Below are 17,728 nucleotides of genomic sequence, written 5' to 3'. Positions count from 1 at the left end.
TGGATGCAGACTTGAGCACCGATCTCGCTCTAGAAGTCCCAGAAGTCATTGCGACTGGAGGTAAAAATTAAGCGCAGCAGTTTATTTAGATTAATAAAGCTCAGAGACATCACTTATTTACCTCAGGACTTTCCCTAAATGAAACAGTGAATATAAACATCACCATGGACATCTTAATGACGGAATAAACACATTAAGGGTGTTTATTTGCTGGTATTCGTATTCAAATCTGTTTTATTTGTATTGTGCAGCATATATTTATAATGTTTTAATGAATAGTATATATTTTGAAAAGGGGGAAAACAATAAATGGTTGTATGAAGGCTGTAATGTTTATTTTCCATTTAAAACATGTGAAGGTCATGTGACCATCAGGAAGAACGCAGCATCTCACTTCTCGCAGGACGCGTTCTCTGTTCTCGTGGTCTCCCGAGTTCGTTCTTCCGAGAACACCTGGCAAGACCGCTCTCCACAAGAAAGCATGTCCGTTCTCTGCATTCTTGGAATTGAGAAACAACCATAGAGATCTCTCACTTGTGGATATGTTTAAACGCGTTACTATAGAGACGTGTTGATAAGCAGCTGTCACTCAATTCAGTGGGCGGGGAAAACAGAATCACGTTGCCTCAATTGGATCCAACTTTAACATCAGTGCATTTAAAAAAAGAGACTTATTGTGTTTCTATCACTCCAATATGACTGTGGACACACTCTACCTACACAGTTCTGTCCAAACAGCTTAAAACAGATGATTTTCATCAAACAGTGGGTTCCCTTTAATGATTAAATCCTAAATTTTTGTGCATTTAAGAGTTTGAAAGCATATTTATAGCTTAGTGAAGTGGCAGCAGAATAACCTTCTGCACACATCAGCTTGGTCAAACCAAGAGACCAGTTCAAACCAGCAGTAAACCAGAGGCAGAATCACACTGAACTGCTGCAGTCAATTGTGGCGCAGACAGACCACTGTTCTTCTAACCTTTAAAGCATTCGTCTTTATTAAAACCACTGCGCTGCGGCCGGCTCACGACCACACAAATGCAGCCCTATAAAGCCAGTGTGTTTGACCCTCACATCACAGCTCTATTTTAAAACAGTGTTGGTGTAAACTGTGAAATGTTCTGACGAACCTGGCAATGTGCAGACGAACTGTTGGGCTAATCATGAATATAAAAAAAACATGTTCATCAACGATGCCTGCAGTCAACTCCTTACAGAAACAGAGGGATGACGAGCAGAAGCACATTGATATACTAAAGCTTACACAGACATTCATGCAACTCTTAAAGAGACAGTTCACCCACAAAGTATTTATGTTTTCATTATGTCGATGTGTGAAAGAACCTCATGATCCATTAAATTTCTCTTTTTGTGAAAAAGAAAAAGCAGCAACAACAGCACACTGGTTTGCAACAATATTTTAAAGGGACAGTTCTCCCCAAAAAAGTAAACAGTTACTCTCGAAATTGTTTCTTTTTTTTCAGCTGAATATAAAAAGCAGATGTTTTGAATAATGTTGTAAACTGATAATGAAGATATCAGTGTTGATGGATGAAAATAACCACTGACATCCATAATAAGAAAAACAACTAATATGGAAGTCAATGGTGACTGGTTTTCAACATTCTTCTAAATATCTACTTGTGTGTTTATCAAAAGAGACTCAAACGTGTGTGTGTGCCTTTAAGATTGAACACTTAAGATTCAGCCATTTTTAAAGGGACAGTTCTCCCAAAAAATATATATATAAAGTAGATGTTTAGAAGAATGTTGTAAACTGATAACAACAATAAAATAACCACCGACATCTATAACATTCAACGTTCGTCAAAATATCTACTTTTGTGTTTATCAGAAGAAACTCAAATGTGTGTGTGTGTGTGTGTGTGTGTGTGTGTGTGTGTGTGTGTGTGTGTGTGTGCGTGTGTGTGCGTGTGTGTGTGTGCGTGTCTGTGTGTGTGTGTGTGTGTGTGTCTTTAAGATTGAACACCTAAGATTCAGCAACTTTTAAAGGGACAATTCTCCAAAAATATAAATGCTGAATAAAAAAAGTAGATGTTTTGAAGAATGTTGTAAACTGATAATGAAAATATCAATGTCAATGGAGGAAAAGGACCATTAACATCTAAAACGAAAAACAACTACTTTGGAAGTTAAGGGTGACTGGTTTAAAACATTCTTCAAAATATCTACTTGTGTGTTGATAAAAAGAGACTGAAACGAGTGTGTGTGCCTTTAAGATTAAACACTTAAGATTCAGCAACTTTTAAAGGGACAGTTCTTGCAAAAAAAATAAATGCTGAATATAAAAAGCAGATGTTTTGAAGAATGTTGTAAACTGATGATGAAGATATCAGTGTTGATGGATGAAAACAACCATTGACATTCATAATAGAAAAAACAACTACCATGAAGGTCAATGGTGACTGGTCTTCAACATTCTTCAAAATATCTACTTGTGTGTTTATCAGAAAAAAGAAACTCAAATATGTGGGTGTGTGTATTTGTGTGCATGTGTGCCTTTAAGATTGAACACTTAAGATTCAGCAAATTTTAAAGGGACAGTTCTCCCAACAAAAAAAAAAACTGAATATAGAAAGCAGATGTTTTGAAGAATGTTGTAAACTGATAATGAAAGTATCAATGTCGACAGATGAAAAGAACCATTAACATCCATAAAACGAAAAACAACTACTTTGGAAGTCAATGGTGACTGGTCTTCAACATTCTTCAAAATATCTACTTGTGTAACTGAAATTCTGTCATCATTTACTCATCCTTGTCACAAACCAGTTCGGAGTTTCTTTCTTCAGTTGAATGCAAAGTAAGATGTGATGGAAAATGCTGAACGCCTGTAACCATTGACTTCCCTAGTAAATGCTTTTCCTACTGTGGAAGTCAATGGTTACAGGTCAAAATAGCTTATGTTTGAGGTTTGAGGGTGAGTAAAAAGAGAAATAACATTTTTTTTTTGAGTGCTGCTTAATGCAATTACTCAGCAATCAGTGACCATATCACCACAACCCATTAAAGGAGGACAAAACAAATCTCTTACAATTCGCCCAGATGCCCAAAAGTGTATATATATAAAGAAGCATTGAACTAGACTTGAATGGCCATAACACAAATATCTCCTCCGCACAGCCCAACGCGCACAAAGAGGCTCATTTACTCAGCAGTAAAGGTCTGTTTCTGCTTTCCGTGTCAGAGGTGAAGAGAGACCAATGAAGCATCATGTTACACAGCAGCTGAACAAAGACCAACCGGCCGCAGATTCACATGAGGAGCGCATTAAACGGCGTGTAAATCCACCGTGTGGCTCTGATCCAGAGTCACTGCAGATGAGATGTAAACAGGGAATGGAGAATGTAGTGCTTCTCCTGCAGCCAAGACAGCGAAATCCTAAAGTCATTTATTAGCCTATCAAAAGGGTACCATTGGTACCCTTTGGCCGTAAAGACACAAGCCTGATAAAGGTGATCCGTACCAGACCATACTGTACCACTGCTCTGGATTTTAGCAGGCGCGCACCTGTCTGAAAGTCAGCAGTTATCCTGAATAGCTTGATTAGCTTTTAATCACAGCGTCTCCATCAAATTCCCCGGCTGCACCTGCATGAGCGGCTCATATTCACCTGAGCTGGGCATCAGTGACTGAGATGAGGGCATACGGCGGGCACAGATACTCTCCTCATGAGGGCGATTGTCCCGATAACAGCGCAGTGCAACAGGAACGTGTTATCACAACCAAAACAAGCAACACCTACAGAGGAAATATTATGTCTACACGCACAATACACTGGAGCAAAGAGAAAGAAGGATACCGCCACTATTAAAGATACACTATATTCAGGACACTAAAGAAGATAGGGCTGTGTTAATCAGAATTTAACTTTGACCTCAAATGATAATAAAATAAATAAATAAATACAAACAAAAAAATAATAGAATGATTAATGTGTCATACCCCGCCCCCTTTCAAGCAGTCTGCATTCATACATCTGGAAAGTTGAATCAGTGAAATGATGTAACGTAGGGATGAAGGATAAACCGAATTACAACTGCATTTGAGATTTAGCATTTTCTTTTACGTCTGCTTCTGAAAACACTATTGGTTGGATTTAAGGAAGGGTTTAGCTCAGTGATCGGTACAACAAGCTAAATCTTCTCTTGGATGTGGACAAGGACGTGCATCTAAAACGTACAACAAAAGCGTACCCTAAGTAGCGTATTTCAGATTTGCAAAAATGTAGACAGCGCCCTCCAGTCAATTTTTCATCTAAAACGTGCAGTAGACAGCACCCTCTAGTGCAGATCCTGGTCCTGGAAGGCCGGTGTCCCTGCAGGGTTTAGCTCCAACTTGCCTCAACACACATTTCAAGTATACCAAGTAAGACCTTGATTAGCTTGTTCAGGTGTGTTTGATTAGGGTTGGAGCTAAAATCTGCAGGACACCGGCCCTCCAGGAACAAGTTTGGTGACCACTACTCTAGTGGATTAGTCATCTGAAACGTACAACAAAACATACTCTTAGTAACGCATTTCAGATTTAGAAAATAGACAGTGCCCTCTAGTGGAATAGTTATCTAAAATTAAATGAAGGAATTAATGTATTTTATATTTACAAAAATGTAGACAGTGCCTTCTAGTGAATTTCTCATCTGAAACATGCAGCAAAACGTAACCTAAGTAACTTATTTCTGATTTGGACAAAAGTAGACAGCGCCCTCTAGTAGATTTGGGTAACAGTTTACAATAAGGTTCATTACTTGATGCATTTACTAACATGAACTAATCATGAGAAACACATGTACAGCATTTATTAATCATAATTGAACATTTACTAATGCATTACTAACATCCAAGTCCATGCTTGTTAACATTAGTTGATGCACCATGAGTTAACATGAACTAACAATGAACTACTGTAATTACATTAACTAACATTAACTAACATGAACAAATACTGAAGTAAATGTATTGTTCATTGTTTGTTCATGTTAGTAAATGCATTAATTACCATTAACTAATGAACCTTATTGTAAAGTGTGACCTAGATTTGTTATCCGAAAACAAATATAACAAACAACAAAACATACCCTAAGTACCGTATTTCAGATTCACAAAATTTTAGACAGCGCCCTCTAGTGGATTTCTCATCTGAAACATGCAGCAAAATGTACCCTAAGTAAGGTATTTCTGATTTGGACAAAAGTAGACAGTGCCCTATGGTAGATTTGTCATCTGAAACGTACAACAAACATACCCTATGTAACGCATTTCAGATTCAAAAAAATTTAGAGAGCGCCCTCTAGTGGATTTATCATCTGAAACTCGCAGCAAAATGTACTTCAGCACATTTCAGATTGGCAAAAATGTAGACAGCGCCCTCTAGTGGAAAAGTTATCTAAAACGTACAACAAATGTACCCTAAGTAACGCATTTCAGATTCACAGAAATTTAGACAGCGCCCTCTAGTGGATTTTTCATCTGAAAGACACAACAAAACGTACCCTAAGTAACGTATTTCTGATTTGGACAAATGTAGACAGCCTCCTCCAGAGGATTTCTCATCTCAAACATACAACAAATGTACCCTAAGTAACGTACTTCAAATTCAAAAAAATTTAGACAGCGCCCTCTAGTGGATTTGTGATCTGACAGACGCGATAAAATATTCCCTAAGTAACTTATTTCAGATTCACAAAAATTTAGATAGCACCCTCTAGTGGATTCGTCATCTGAAACGTGCAACAAAATGTACTCGAAGCAATTAATTTTCACAAAAAAAAATGTAGGCTTAAGCACGCATTTCCATTGAGCCTGGATTGTACACATCATATCTTCCACAGATTGGTTTTTCGCTGGGATCTGTCTTACCGAAGCAGTTGCACCGATGAGGAACAAACATCTTGCAGGACGTGGCGATGTGGATCTCAGCACTCAGAACAGCTTTAATGATCAGATCCTCAATCTGGCCCATCAGCACTGACAAACAAAGACAATTCAAAGACAATTTAAATCTTTAGATATTCTTTTTGAGTAGCAATATCTTTTTAAAACAGGACCACTAACAAAAGCCCTGAAATACTAATTTAATTAAGATTATTTCCGTTATCAACCTTACTAGACAAAAGGTGAACACACATGTGACCCTAAACCACAAAACTAGCCATCGGTCAATTTGTTTGGAACAGATATTTATCCTATTTTTTTTTTGTAAGTATTCAACACGTTTAAAAAAAAAACATATTTCTAAAGGTGCCGTTGACTTGAAATTAGTAACAACAGATGTTACTAACAACCAAATAAATGCACATTTGCAAAGACAACAAATCTAATTAGTTTACAAATGAAGTTATGTGTAATAAAATGAAATAACACAGGGAAAATGTACTGAACACTTGAAGAAAGGAAGGTGCAGAATGGCAGTGAAAGCCCAGACAGTAGCTGAAATCTCTTTAGCAAGCCTCTGCCCTTCCTCAGTGTAAATGAATATCAGCTGCTTCAGTCCAACATCTACATTAGCAGGAGGATGAAGATGAACCCAGGGTGGACATTTCAGCAAGACAATGATCCAAAACACAGCCGAGGAGACTCTCAGATGCTTTCAGAGAAAGAAAACCAATCTGTAGAATGGCCCGGCCAATCACCTGACAGCAATCCAATAGAGTATACAAAATAAAGCTCAGATTTGATAGACGAGACTCACAGAACCATTAAGATTTTGACACTGTTGAAGTCTGTGAGAAACTCACACCTGAGCAATGATTGTGCCTTCATTCTCCACATAAGATTGCCAAAAAATTATATTATAAGTGTTCAATACTTATTTTTCCCACTGTATATAAGGTCTATTCTTATTTAACAACAGGTGTTAACAGTATCCAAGATTTCTCCAAAACAATCTTCAAACTAATCCAGCGTAAATCATAAATCCAGCAGCTGTAGTTTGTGAAACGTCAATCTCCAAATGGCTCTGAGGTGCTTTGAGAAGAACCGTAGATGAGAGCTTATGAATGTCAGACGTTATGGTGTGTTAAACATGAAAGCATATGATTGTTTAAGGTCTACTCACGTGTGGTGTCTTTGCCTTCTTGTCTCAAATATCTCAGCATTGCACTCATGCTCCATTTGTTCCCATAATCCTCTACTTCGGGGTCATCGCAGCTGAAAGGATAAAAAACCCTGTCAGCACTACCAAAACAGCACTAAGCATTGGGCACATCGCAACAATGTTGACATGATTAGCAAACACAAGGATTAGCTTGTGTTTGAGATGGCATTGCAGACCCACTTAGAACTGAGGAACAACGAGCTATGATTATGTAATCATTATTAACTATTACAGTTTAGATCGGTTCTCACTACGTTGACAAGATGCTTTTTTATTGCATAAAAAACACAAGCTGACACAGAATAATATGGTAATTAAAAAAAAAGTATCAATTACAGATTTTCTGACCGATATTTTTACCGATATATTTAGATTTGGAAGCCGACATCTGATATGTTTGTAGATAAACATATAAATAAATACATTTCTATATTTATATTTATTTTATACAATGCTGACATGATTAGCAAACACAAGGATTAGCTTGTTTTTAAGATGGCACTACCGACCTACTTAGAAGCGAGGAACAATGAGACATGATTATTTAATTATTATTAACTATTACAGATCAGATCGGTTCTCATTACTGCGGCAAGATGCTTTACTGCATGAAAAACACAAGCTGACATAGAATAATAAGGTATTTATTTTGACAAAAAGCCTCAAGTACAGAATTTTTGACCGATATTATTACCGATATATTTAGATTTGGAGACTGTTATCTGATATATTTGCAGAAATAATTACATTTTTATATCTATATTTGTTTTATACAATGTTGACATGACGAGCAAACACAAGGATTAGCTTGTATTTGAGATGGTATTCCCGACCCACTTAGAAGTGAGGAACAATCAGATATTATTACGTAATAATTATTACCTATTACAGTTCAAATCGGCTCTCATTACTTGTGAATGATGCTTTATTGCATAAAAACACAAGCTGATATAAAAGTATTATCATATTAATATAAAAAATTAAGTAGGGATGCAGATATGCCAAATTTTTGACTGATATTATTACCGATATATTTAGATGTGGAAGCCGATATCCGATTTATTTGCAGATAAATACAGAAATAAATACATTTTTATATCTATATTTATTTAATACAATGTTGACATGATTAGCAAACACAAGGATTAGCTTGTATTTGAGATGACATTACCAACCCAATTAGAAGTGTGAAACAATAGGATATCACTACGTAAATATCATTAACTATTACAGTTGAAATCAGTTCTCATTACTTATGTGAATGATGCTTTATTGCATAAAAACACAAGCTGATATAAAACAATAAGGTATTTATTTTGAAAAAAAACATCAAGTAGAGATGCAGATATGCCAAATTTTTGACTGATATTATTACCGATATATTTAGATTTGAAGTCCGATATCTAATATATTTGCAAATTAATCTCATAGATAATAAAATATAATAGAATCTATTTTATAACCTAAACTTCAGAAAACCTGGAACTGATCTTTGAGCTTTATTAATCAGCTATTTTTTTCTATGCCCAAATGCAAAATTTGCTTGACAAAATAAATTATGCATAAATAGCAACTAAGTAACTCAATATTAACCAAAATACCAATAAAATACGCATATAAGCAAGGAAATAATACATAATAGTATCAACTTAAAGATATCGGTGACCTAATTTATCGCACATACACCGATACATGACAACTAGCATTTATCTGCCGATATTGATATAGTCTATTGGGCATCTCTAGCATTAAGAAATATTGCAACTTAATAATAAAGATTCAGATTGAATGTCTTTCTTACATTTCTTGGGTTGATTTGGTGGAAAATGTGTTTAATAGGTTTAAACTGGTAAAAGGTGTCAATGATCACAATACATTCTACGGTTTACAGTCTGCGCATTTATTTAAAAATGAGCATTTTATGGTTTAATATTGATTCTGGACTGTCTACTTGAACACATAACGTATAGTTTAAGACATCTTTTTTTACCTTACTATGAAATGTACATAAAATTTTTGCATATTTCCCAAATGACTTTATCAACACATTTTTAAACATAATATTTCTAATACCTCTATTTTGTTTTTGCCATGATGAGAGCACATAAATTTGTACTAGTTATTTAGCAAGTAACTTAAATTCAGCTTAAAGTGCAATTTAAAGGCTTAACATTTTAAATGACATGAATAAAATATAAGGAGACAAAAATGTAAAACTGTACATATCGATATACACAAAAATAGATGAACGCTGTGAAAAGCCACCTGACGTAGTCGCTGCTCTTCTTGTTGACGCTGTAGTTGGTCAGATGCATGAACTGGTTCTTGATGTTTGCAGTGGCGTGGTCATACTTCACCGTGGCAAACCTACAACACACACAACCGAGCAGGAAAACATGAGCTTAATAGCGATTATGACCTGCTGAAAAGAATAAACAGGTACAGAACCAAAGCAAGCAGTCTCGTGTAAACTCGAGACGACCTTCAATTCCGGCCATACATCTATCTAATATTAAAGTGACACATTACATTAACAGAGATTTTGTAAAAGCCATCCAACTAAAACACACAACACCAGCACTGTGGTCATGAGGGCAGTATGATGGGAAACTGATGAATCCATCCAGTGTTATTTCACTGGATGACATATGAAAAAGTTTACATTTAAAACTATTAACTAAAAGTATATGACTAATTATCTTGCGCACTGGAGGGGTGTTTGGGGTTGCTAACTCTTCTGAATAATTGTTTGGTGGCGGCTAGAGTTCATTTTTCATCTATTTTTTTTAGATTTCATAAAATTGGTGTGTATGAGCACACAGTAAACTCATCTACTCACTAGTCAACAGGTGAACTCATCTACTCACTAGTCAACAGGAGAACTCATCTACTCACTAGTCAACAGCTAAACTCATCTACTCACTAGTCAACAGTTAAAGTCATCTACTCACTAGTCAACAGTTAAACTCATCTACTCACTAGTCAACAGCTAAACTCATCTACTCACTAGTCAACAGTTAAACTCATCTACTCACTAGTCAACAGTTAAAGTCATCTACTCACTAGTCAACAGTTAAAGTCATCTACTCACTAGTCAACAGGTGAACTCATCTACTCACTAGTCAACAACTAAATTCATCTACTCACTAGTCAACAGCTAAACTCATCTACTCACTAGTCAACAACTAAACTCATCTACTCACTAGTCAACAGATAAACTCATCTGCTCACTAGTCAACAGTTAAACTCATCTACTCACTAGTCAACAACTAAACTCATCTACTCACTAGTCAACAGCTAAACTCATCTACTCACTAGTCAACAGCTAAACTCATCTACTCACTAGTCAACAACTAAACTCATCTACTCACTAGTCAACAGGTGAACTCATCTACTCACTAGTCAACAACTAAACTCATCTACTCACTAGTCAACAGCTAAACTCATCTACTCACTAGTCAACAGTTAGTCATCTACTCACTAGTCAACAGTTAAACTCATCTACTCACTAGTCAACAGCTAAACTCATCTACTCACTAGTCAACAGTTAAACTCATCTACTCACTAGTCAACAGTTAAAGTCATCTACTCACTAGTCAACAGTTAAAGTCATCTACTCACTAGTTAACAGGTGAACTCATCTACTCACTAGTCAACAACTAAATTCATCTACTCACTAGTCAACAGCTAAACTCATCTACTCACTAGTCAACAACTAAACTCATCTACTCACTAGTCAACAGGTAAACTCATCTGCTCACTAGTCAACAGCTAAACTCATCTACTCACTAGTCAACAACTAAACTCATCTACTCACTAGTCAACAGATAAACTCATCTGCTCACTAGTCAACAGTTAAACTCATCTACTCACTAGTCAACAACTAAACTCATCTACTCACTAGTCAACAGCTAAACTCATCTACTCACTAGTCAACAGCTAAACTCATCTACTCACTAGTCAACAACTAAACTCATCTACTCACTAGTCAACAGGTGAACTCATCAACTCACTAGTCAACAACTAAACTCATCTACTCACTAGTCAACAGCTAAACTCATCTACTCACTAGTCAACAACTAAACTCATCTACTCACTAGTCAACAACTAAACTCATCTACTCACTAGTCAACAACTAAACTCATCTACTCACTAGTCAACAGGTGAACTCATCTACTCACTAGTCAACAGCTAAACTCATCTACTCACTAGTCAACAGCTAAACTCATCTACTCACTAGTCAACAGGTGAACTCATCTACTCACTAGTCAACAGGTGAACTCATCTACTCACTAGTCAACAGGTGAACTCATCTACTCACTAGTCAACAGCTAAACTCATCTACTCACTAGTCAACAGGTAAACTCATCTACTCACTAGTCAACAGGTGAACTCATCTACTCACTAGTCAACAGGTAAACTCATCTACTCACTAGTCAACAGCTAAACTCATCTACTCACTAGTCAACAAATAACTCATCTACTCACTAGTCAACAGGTGAACTCATCTACTCACTAGTCAACAGGTGAACTCATCTACTCACTAGTCAACAGGTGAACTCATCTACTCACTAGTCAACAGATAAACTCATCTGCTCACTAGTCAACAGTTAAACTCATCTACTCACTAGTCAACAACTAAACTCATCTACTCACTAGTCAACAGCTAAACTCATCTACTCACTAGTCAACAGCTAAACTCATCTACTCACTAGTCAACAACTAAACTCATCTACTCACTAGTCAACAGGTAAACTCATCTACTCACTAGTCAACAACTAAACTCATCTACTCACTAGTCAACAACTAAACTCATCTACTCACTAGTCAACAGGTGAACTCATCTACTCACTAGTCAACAGGTAAACTCATCTACTCACTAGTCAACAGGTGAACTCATCTACTCACTAGTCAACAGGTGAACTCATCTACTCACTAGTCAACAGGTGAACTCATCTACTCACTAGTCAACAGCTAAACTCATCTACTCACTAGTCAACAGGTAAACTCATCTACTCACTAGTCAACAGGTAAACTCATCTACTCACTAGTCAACAGGTGAACTCATCTACTCACTAGTCAACAGGTAAACTCATCTACTCACTAGTCAACAGCTAAACTCATCTACTCACTAGTCAACAAATAACTCATCTACTCACTAGTCAACAGGTGAACTCATCTACTCACTAGTCAACAGGTAAACTCATCTACTCACTAGTCAACAGGTGAACTCATCTACTCACTAGTCAACAGGTGAACTCATCTACTCACTAGTCAACAGATAAACTCATCTGCTCACTAGTCAACAGTTAAACTCATCTACTCACTAGTCAACAACTAAACTCATCTACTCACTAGTCAACAACTAAACTCATCTACTCACTAGTCAACAACTAAACTCATCTACTCACTAGTCAACAGCTAAACTCATCTACTCACTAGTCAACAGCTAAACTCATCTACTCACTAGTCAACAGGTAAACTCATCTACTCACTAGTCAACAACTAAACTCATCTACTCACTAGTCAACAGTTAAACTCATCTACTCACTAGTCAACAGTTAAAGTCATCTACTCACTAGTCAACAGTTAAAGTCATCTACTCACTAGTCAACAGGTGAACTCATCTACTCACTAGTCAACAACTAAATTCATCTACTCACTAGTCAACAGCTAAACTCATCTACTCACTAGTCAACAACTAAACTCATCTACTCACTAGTCAACAGATAAACTCATCTGCTCACTAGTCAACAGTTAAACTCATCTACTCACTAGTCAACAACTAAACTCATCTACTCACTAGTCAACAACTAAACTCATCTACTCACTAGTCAACAACTAAACTCATCTACTCACTAGTCAACAGCTAAACTCATCTACTCACTAGTCAACAGCTAAACTCATCTACTCACTAGTCAACAGGTAAACTCATCTACTCACTAGTCAACAACTAAACTCATCTACTCACTAGTCAACAGTTAAACTCATCTACTCACTAGTCAACAGTTAAAGTCATCTACTCACTAGTCAACAGTTAAAGTCATCTACTCACTAGTCAACAGGTGAACTCATCTACTCACTAGTCAACAACTAAATTCATCTACTCACTAGTCAACAGCTAAACTCATCTACTCACTAGTCAACAACTAAACTCATCTACTCACTAGTCAACAGATAAACTCATCTGCTCACTAGTCAACAGTTAAACTCATCTACTCACTAGTCAACAACTAAACTCATCTACTCACTAGTCAACAGCTAAACTCATCTACTCACTAGTCAACAGCTAAACTCATCTACTCACTAGTCAACAACTAAACTCATCTACTCACTAGTCAACAGGTGAACTCATCTACTCACTAGTCAACAGGTAAACTCATCTACTCACTAGTCAACAGGTGAACTCATCTACTCACTAGTCAACAACTAAACTCATCTACTCACTAGTCAACAGCTAAACTCATCTACTCACTAGTCAACAGTTAAAGTCATCTACTCACTAGTCAACAGTTAAACTCATCTACTCACTAGTCAACAGCTAAACTCATCTACTCACTAGTCAACAGTTAAACTCATCTACTCACTAGTCAACAGTTAAAGTCATCTACTCACTAGTCAACAGTTAAAGTCATCTACTCACTAGTTAACAGGTGAACTCATCTACTCACTAGTCAACAACTAAATTCATCTACTCACTAGTCAACAGCTAAACTCATCTACTCACTAGTCAACAACTAAACTCATCTACTCACTAGTCAACAGGTGAACTCATCTACTCACTAGTCAACAGATAAACTCATCTGCTCACTAGTCAACAGTTAAACTCATCTACTCACTAGTCAACAACTAAACTCATCTACTCACTAGTCAACAGCTAAACTCATCTACTCACTAGTCAACAGCTAAACTCATCTACTCACTAGTCAACAACTAAACTCATCTACTCACTAGTCAACAGGTGAACTCATCAACTCACTAGTCAACAACTAAACTCATCTACTCACTAGTCAACAGCTAAACTCATCTACTCACTAGTCAACAACTAAACTCATCTACTCACTAGTCAACAACTAAACTCATCTACTCACTAGTCAACAACTAAACTCATCTACTCACTAGTCAACAGGTGAACTCATCTACTCACTAGTCAACAGCTAAACTCATCTACTCACTAGTCAACAGCTAAACTCATCTACTCACTAGTCAACAGGTGAACTCATCTACTCACTAGTCAACAGGTGAACTCATCTACTCACTAGTCAACAGGTGAACTCATCTACTCACTAGTCAACAGCTAAACTCATCTACTCACTAGTCAACAGGTAAACTCATCTACTCACTAGTCAACAGGTGAACTCATCTACTCACTAGTCAACAGGTAAACTCATCTACTCACTAGTCAACAGCTAAACTCATCTACTCACTAGTCAACAAATAACTCATCTACTCACTAGTCAACAGGTGAACTCATCTACTCACTAGTCAACAGGTGAACTCATCTACTCACTAGTCAACAGGTGAACTCATCTACTCACTAGTCAACAGATAAACTCATCTGCTCACTAGTCAACAGTTAAACTCATCTACTCACTAGTCAACAACTAAACTCATCTACTCACTAGTCAACAGCTAAACTCATCTACTCACTAGTCAACAGCTAAACTCATCTACTCACTAGTCAACAACTAAACTCATCTACTCACTAGTCAACAGGTAAACTCATCTACTCACTAGTCAACAACTAAACTCATCTACTCACTAGTCAACAACTAAACTCATCTACTCACTAGTCAACAGGTGAACTCATCTACTCACTAGTCAACAGGTAAACTCATCTACTCACTAGTCAACAGGTGAACTCATCTACTCACTAGTCAACAGGTGAACTCATCTACTCACTAGTCAACAGGTGAACTCATCTACTCACTAGTCAACAGCTAAACTCATCTACTCACTAGTCAACAGGTAAACTCATCTACTCACTAGTCAACAGGTAAACTCATCTACTCACTAGTCAACAGGTGAACTCATCTACTCACTAGTCAACAGGTGAACTCATCTACTCACTAGTCAACAGCTAAACTCATCTACTCACTAGTCAACAAATAACTCATCTACTCACTAGTCAACAGGTGAACTCATCTACTCACTAGTCAACAGGTAAACTCATCTACTCACTAGTCAACAGGTGAACTCATCTACTCACTAGTCAACAGGTGAACTCATCTACTCACTAGTCAACAGATAAACTCATCTGCTCACTAGTCAACAGTTAAACTCATCTACTCACTAGTCAACAACTAAACTCATCTACTCACTAGTCAACAACTAAACTCATCTACTCACTAGTCAACAACTAAACTCATCTACTCACTAGTCAACAGCTAAACTCATCTACTCACTAGTCAACAGCTAAACTCATCTACTCACTAGTCAACAGGTAAACTCATCTACTCACTAGTCAACAACTAAACTCATCTACTCACTAGTCAACAACTAAACTCATCTACTCACTAGTCAACAGGTGAACTCATCTACTCACTAGTCAACAGGTAAACTCATCTACTCACTAGTCAACAGGTGAACTCATCTACTCACTAGTCAACAGGTGAACTCATCTACTCACTAGTCAACAGATAAACTCATCTGCTCACTAGTCAACAGTTAAACTCATCTACTCACTAGTCAACAACTAAACTCATCTACTCACTAGTCAACAGCTAAACTCATCTACTCACTAGTCAACAACTAAACTCATCTACTCACTAGTCAACAGGTAAACTCATCTACTCACTAGTCAACAACTAAACTCATCTACTCAATAGTCAACAACTAAACTTATCTACTCACTAGTCAACAGGTGAACTCATCTACTCACTAGTCAACAGGTGAACTCATCTACTCACTAGTCAACAGGTGAACTCATCTACTCACTAGTCAACAGGTGAACTCATCTACTCACTAGTCAACAGGTGAACTCATCTACTCACTAGTCAACAGATAAACTCATCTGCTCACTAGTCAACAGTTAAACTCATCTACTCACTAGTCAACAACTAAACTCATCTACTCACTAGTCAACAGCTAAACTCATCTACTCACTAGTCAACAGCTAAACTCATCTACTCACTAGTCAACAACTAAACTCATCTACTCACTAGTCAACAGGTAAACTCATCTACTCACTAGTCAACAACTAAACTCATCTACTCACTAGTCAACAACTAAACTCATCTACTCACTAGTCAACAGGTGAACTCATCTACTCACTAGTCAACAGGTAAACTCATCTACTCACTAGTCAACAGGTGAACTCATCTACTCACTAGTCAACAGGTGAACTCATCTACTCACTAGTCAACAGGTGAACTCATCTACTCACTAGTCAACAGCTAAACTCATCTACTCACTAGTCAACAGGTAAACTCATCTACTCACTAGTCAACAGGTAAACTCATCTACTCACTAGTCAACAGGTGAACTCATCTACTCACTAGTCAACAGGTAAACTCATCTACTCACTAGTCAACAGCTAAACTTATCTACTCACTAGTCAACAGGTGAACTCATCTACTCACTAGTCAACAGGTGAACTCATCTACTCACTAGTCAACAGGTAAACTCATCTACTCACTAGTCAACAGGTGAACTCATCTACTCACTAGTCAACAGGTGAACTCATCTACTCACTAGTCAACAGATAAACTCATCTGCTCACTAGTCAACAGTTAAACTCATCTACTCACTAGTCAACAACTAAACTCATCTACTCACTAGTCAACAACTAAACTCATCTACTCACTAGTCAACAACTAAACTCATCTACTCACTAGTCAACAGCTAAACTCATCTACTCACTAGTCAACAGCTAAACTCATCTACTCACTAGTCAACAGGTAAACTCATCTACTCACTAGTCAACAACTAAACTCATCTACTCACTAGTCAACAACTAAACTCATCTACTCACTAGTCAACAGGTGAACTCATCTACTCACTAGTCAACAGGTAAACTCATCTACTCACTAGTCAACAGGTGAACTCATCTACTCACTAGTCAACAGGTGAACTCATCTACTCACTAGTCAACAGATAAACTCATCTGCTCACTAGTCAACAGTTAAACTCATCTACTCACTAGTCAACAACTAAACTCATCTACTCACTAGTCAACAGCTAAACTCATCTACTCACTAGTCAACAACTAAACTCATCTACTCACTAGTCAACAGGTAAACTCATCTACTCACTAGTCAACAACTAAACTCATCTACTCAATAGTCAACAACTAAACTTATCTACTCACTAGTCAACAGGTGAACTCATCTACTCACTAGTCAACAGGTGAACTCATCTACTCACTAGTCAACAGGTGAACTCATCTACTCACTAGTCAACAGGTGAACTCATCTACTCACTAGTCAACAGGTGAACTCATCTACTCACTAGTCAACAGGTGAACTCATCTACTCACTAGTCAACAGGTGAACTCATCTACTCATAGATCATCATGAAAACTTACATGTAAAACAATTGTCTTTGGTTTGACCTCCAAAAGTCTTTCTAATCCTAATTCATGACTGAAATCATGAAGTTTAATGTTTTAACA

General features: G+C 37.1%; 1 protein-coding gene across 9 annotated transcripts in view; it reads right to left on the bottom strand.

The window, feature by feature from the left end:
• ttll5 (tubulin tyrosine ligase-like family, member 5) overlaps positions 1-17,728 on the bottom strand; it is a 121,718-nt gene that overhangs the window by 90,476 nt on the left and 13,514 nt on the right. For all 9 annotated transcript variants that reach the window (XR_012392880.1, XR_012392881.1, XR_011007083.2 and 6 more), the window contains exons 10-12: positions 9,382-9,483; positions 7,078-7,169; positions 5,880-5,987 (exon numbers count right to left, since the gene is read on the bottom strand). Coding sequence is in view for 2 of the 9 variants with exons in the window: in XM_017351877.4 (XP_017207366.3) it covers positions 5,880-5,987; positions 7,078-7,169; positions 9,382-9,483 (302 nt within the window). In the remaining 7 variants the exon portion in view is untranslated. The remainder of the gene's footprint in view (positions 1-5,879; positions 5,988-7,077; positions 7,170-9,381; positions 9,484-17,728) is intronic.

This window comes from Danio rerio, chromosome 17, assembly GCF_049306965.1.
Source record: "Danio rerio strain Tuebingen ecotype United States chromosome 17, GRCz12tu, whole genome shotgun sequence".
In the NCBI taxonomy this organism is placed as follows: Eukaryota; Metazoa; Chordata; class Actinopteri; order Cypriniformes; family Danionidae; genus Danio; species Danio rerio.
The sequence above is the reverse complement of the archived record's forward strand: the minus strand, read 5'-3'. Positions and strand labels throughout refer to the sequence as shown.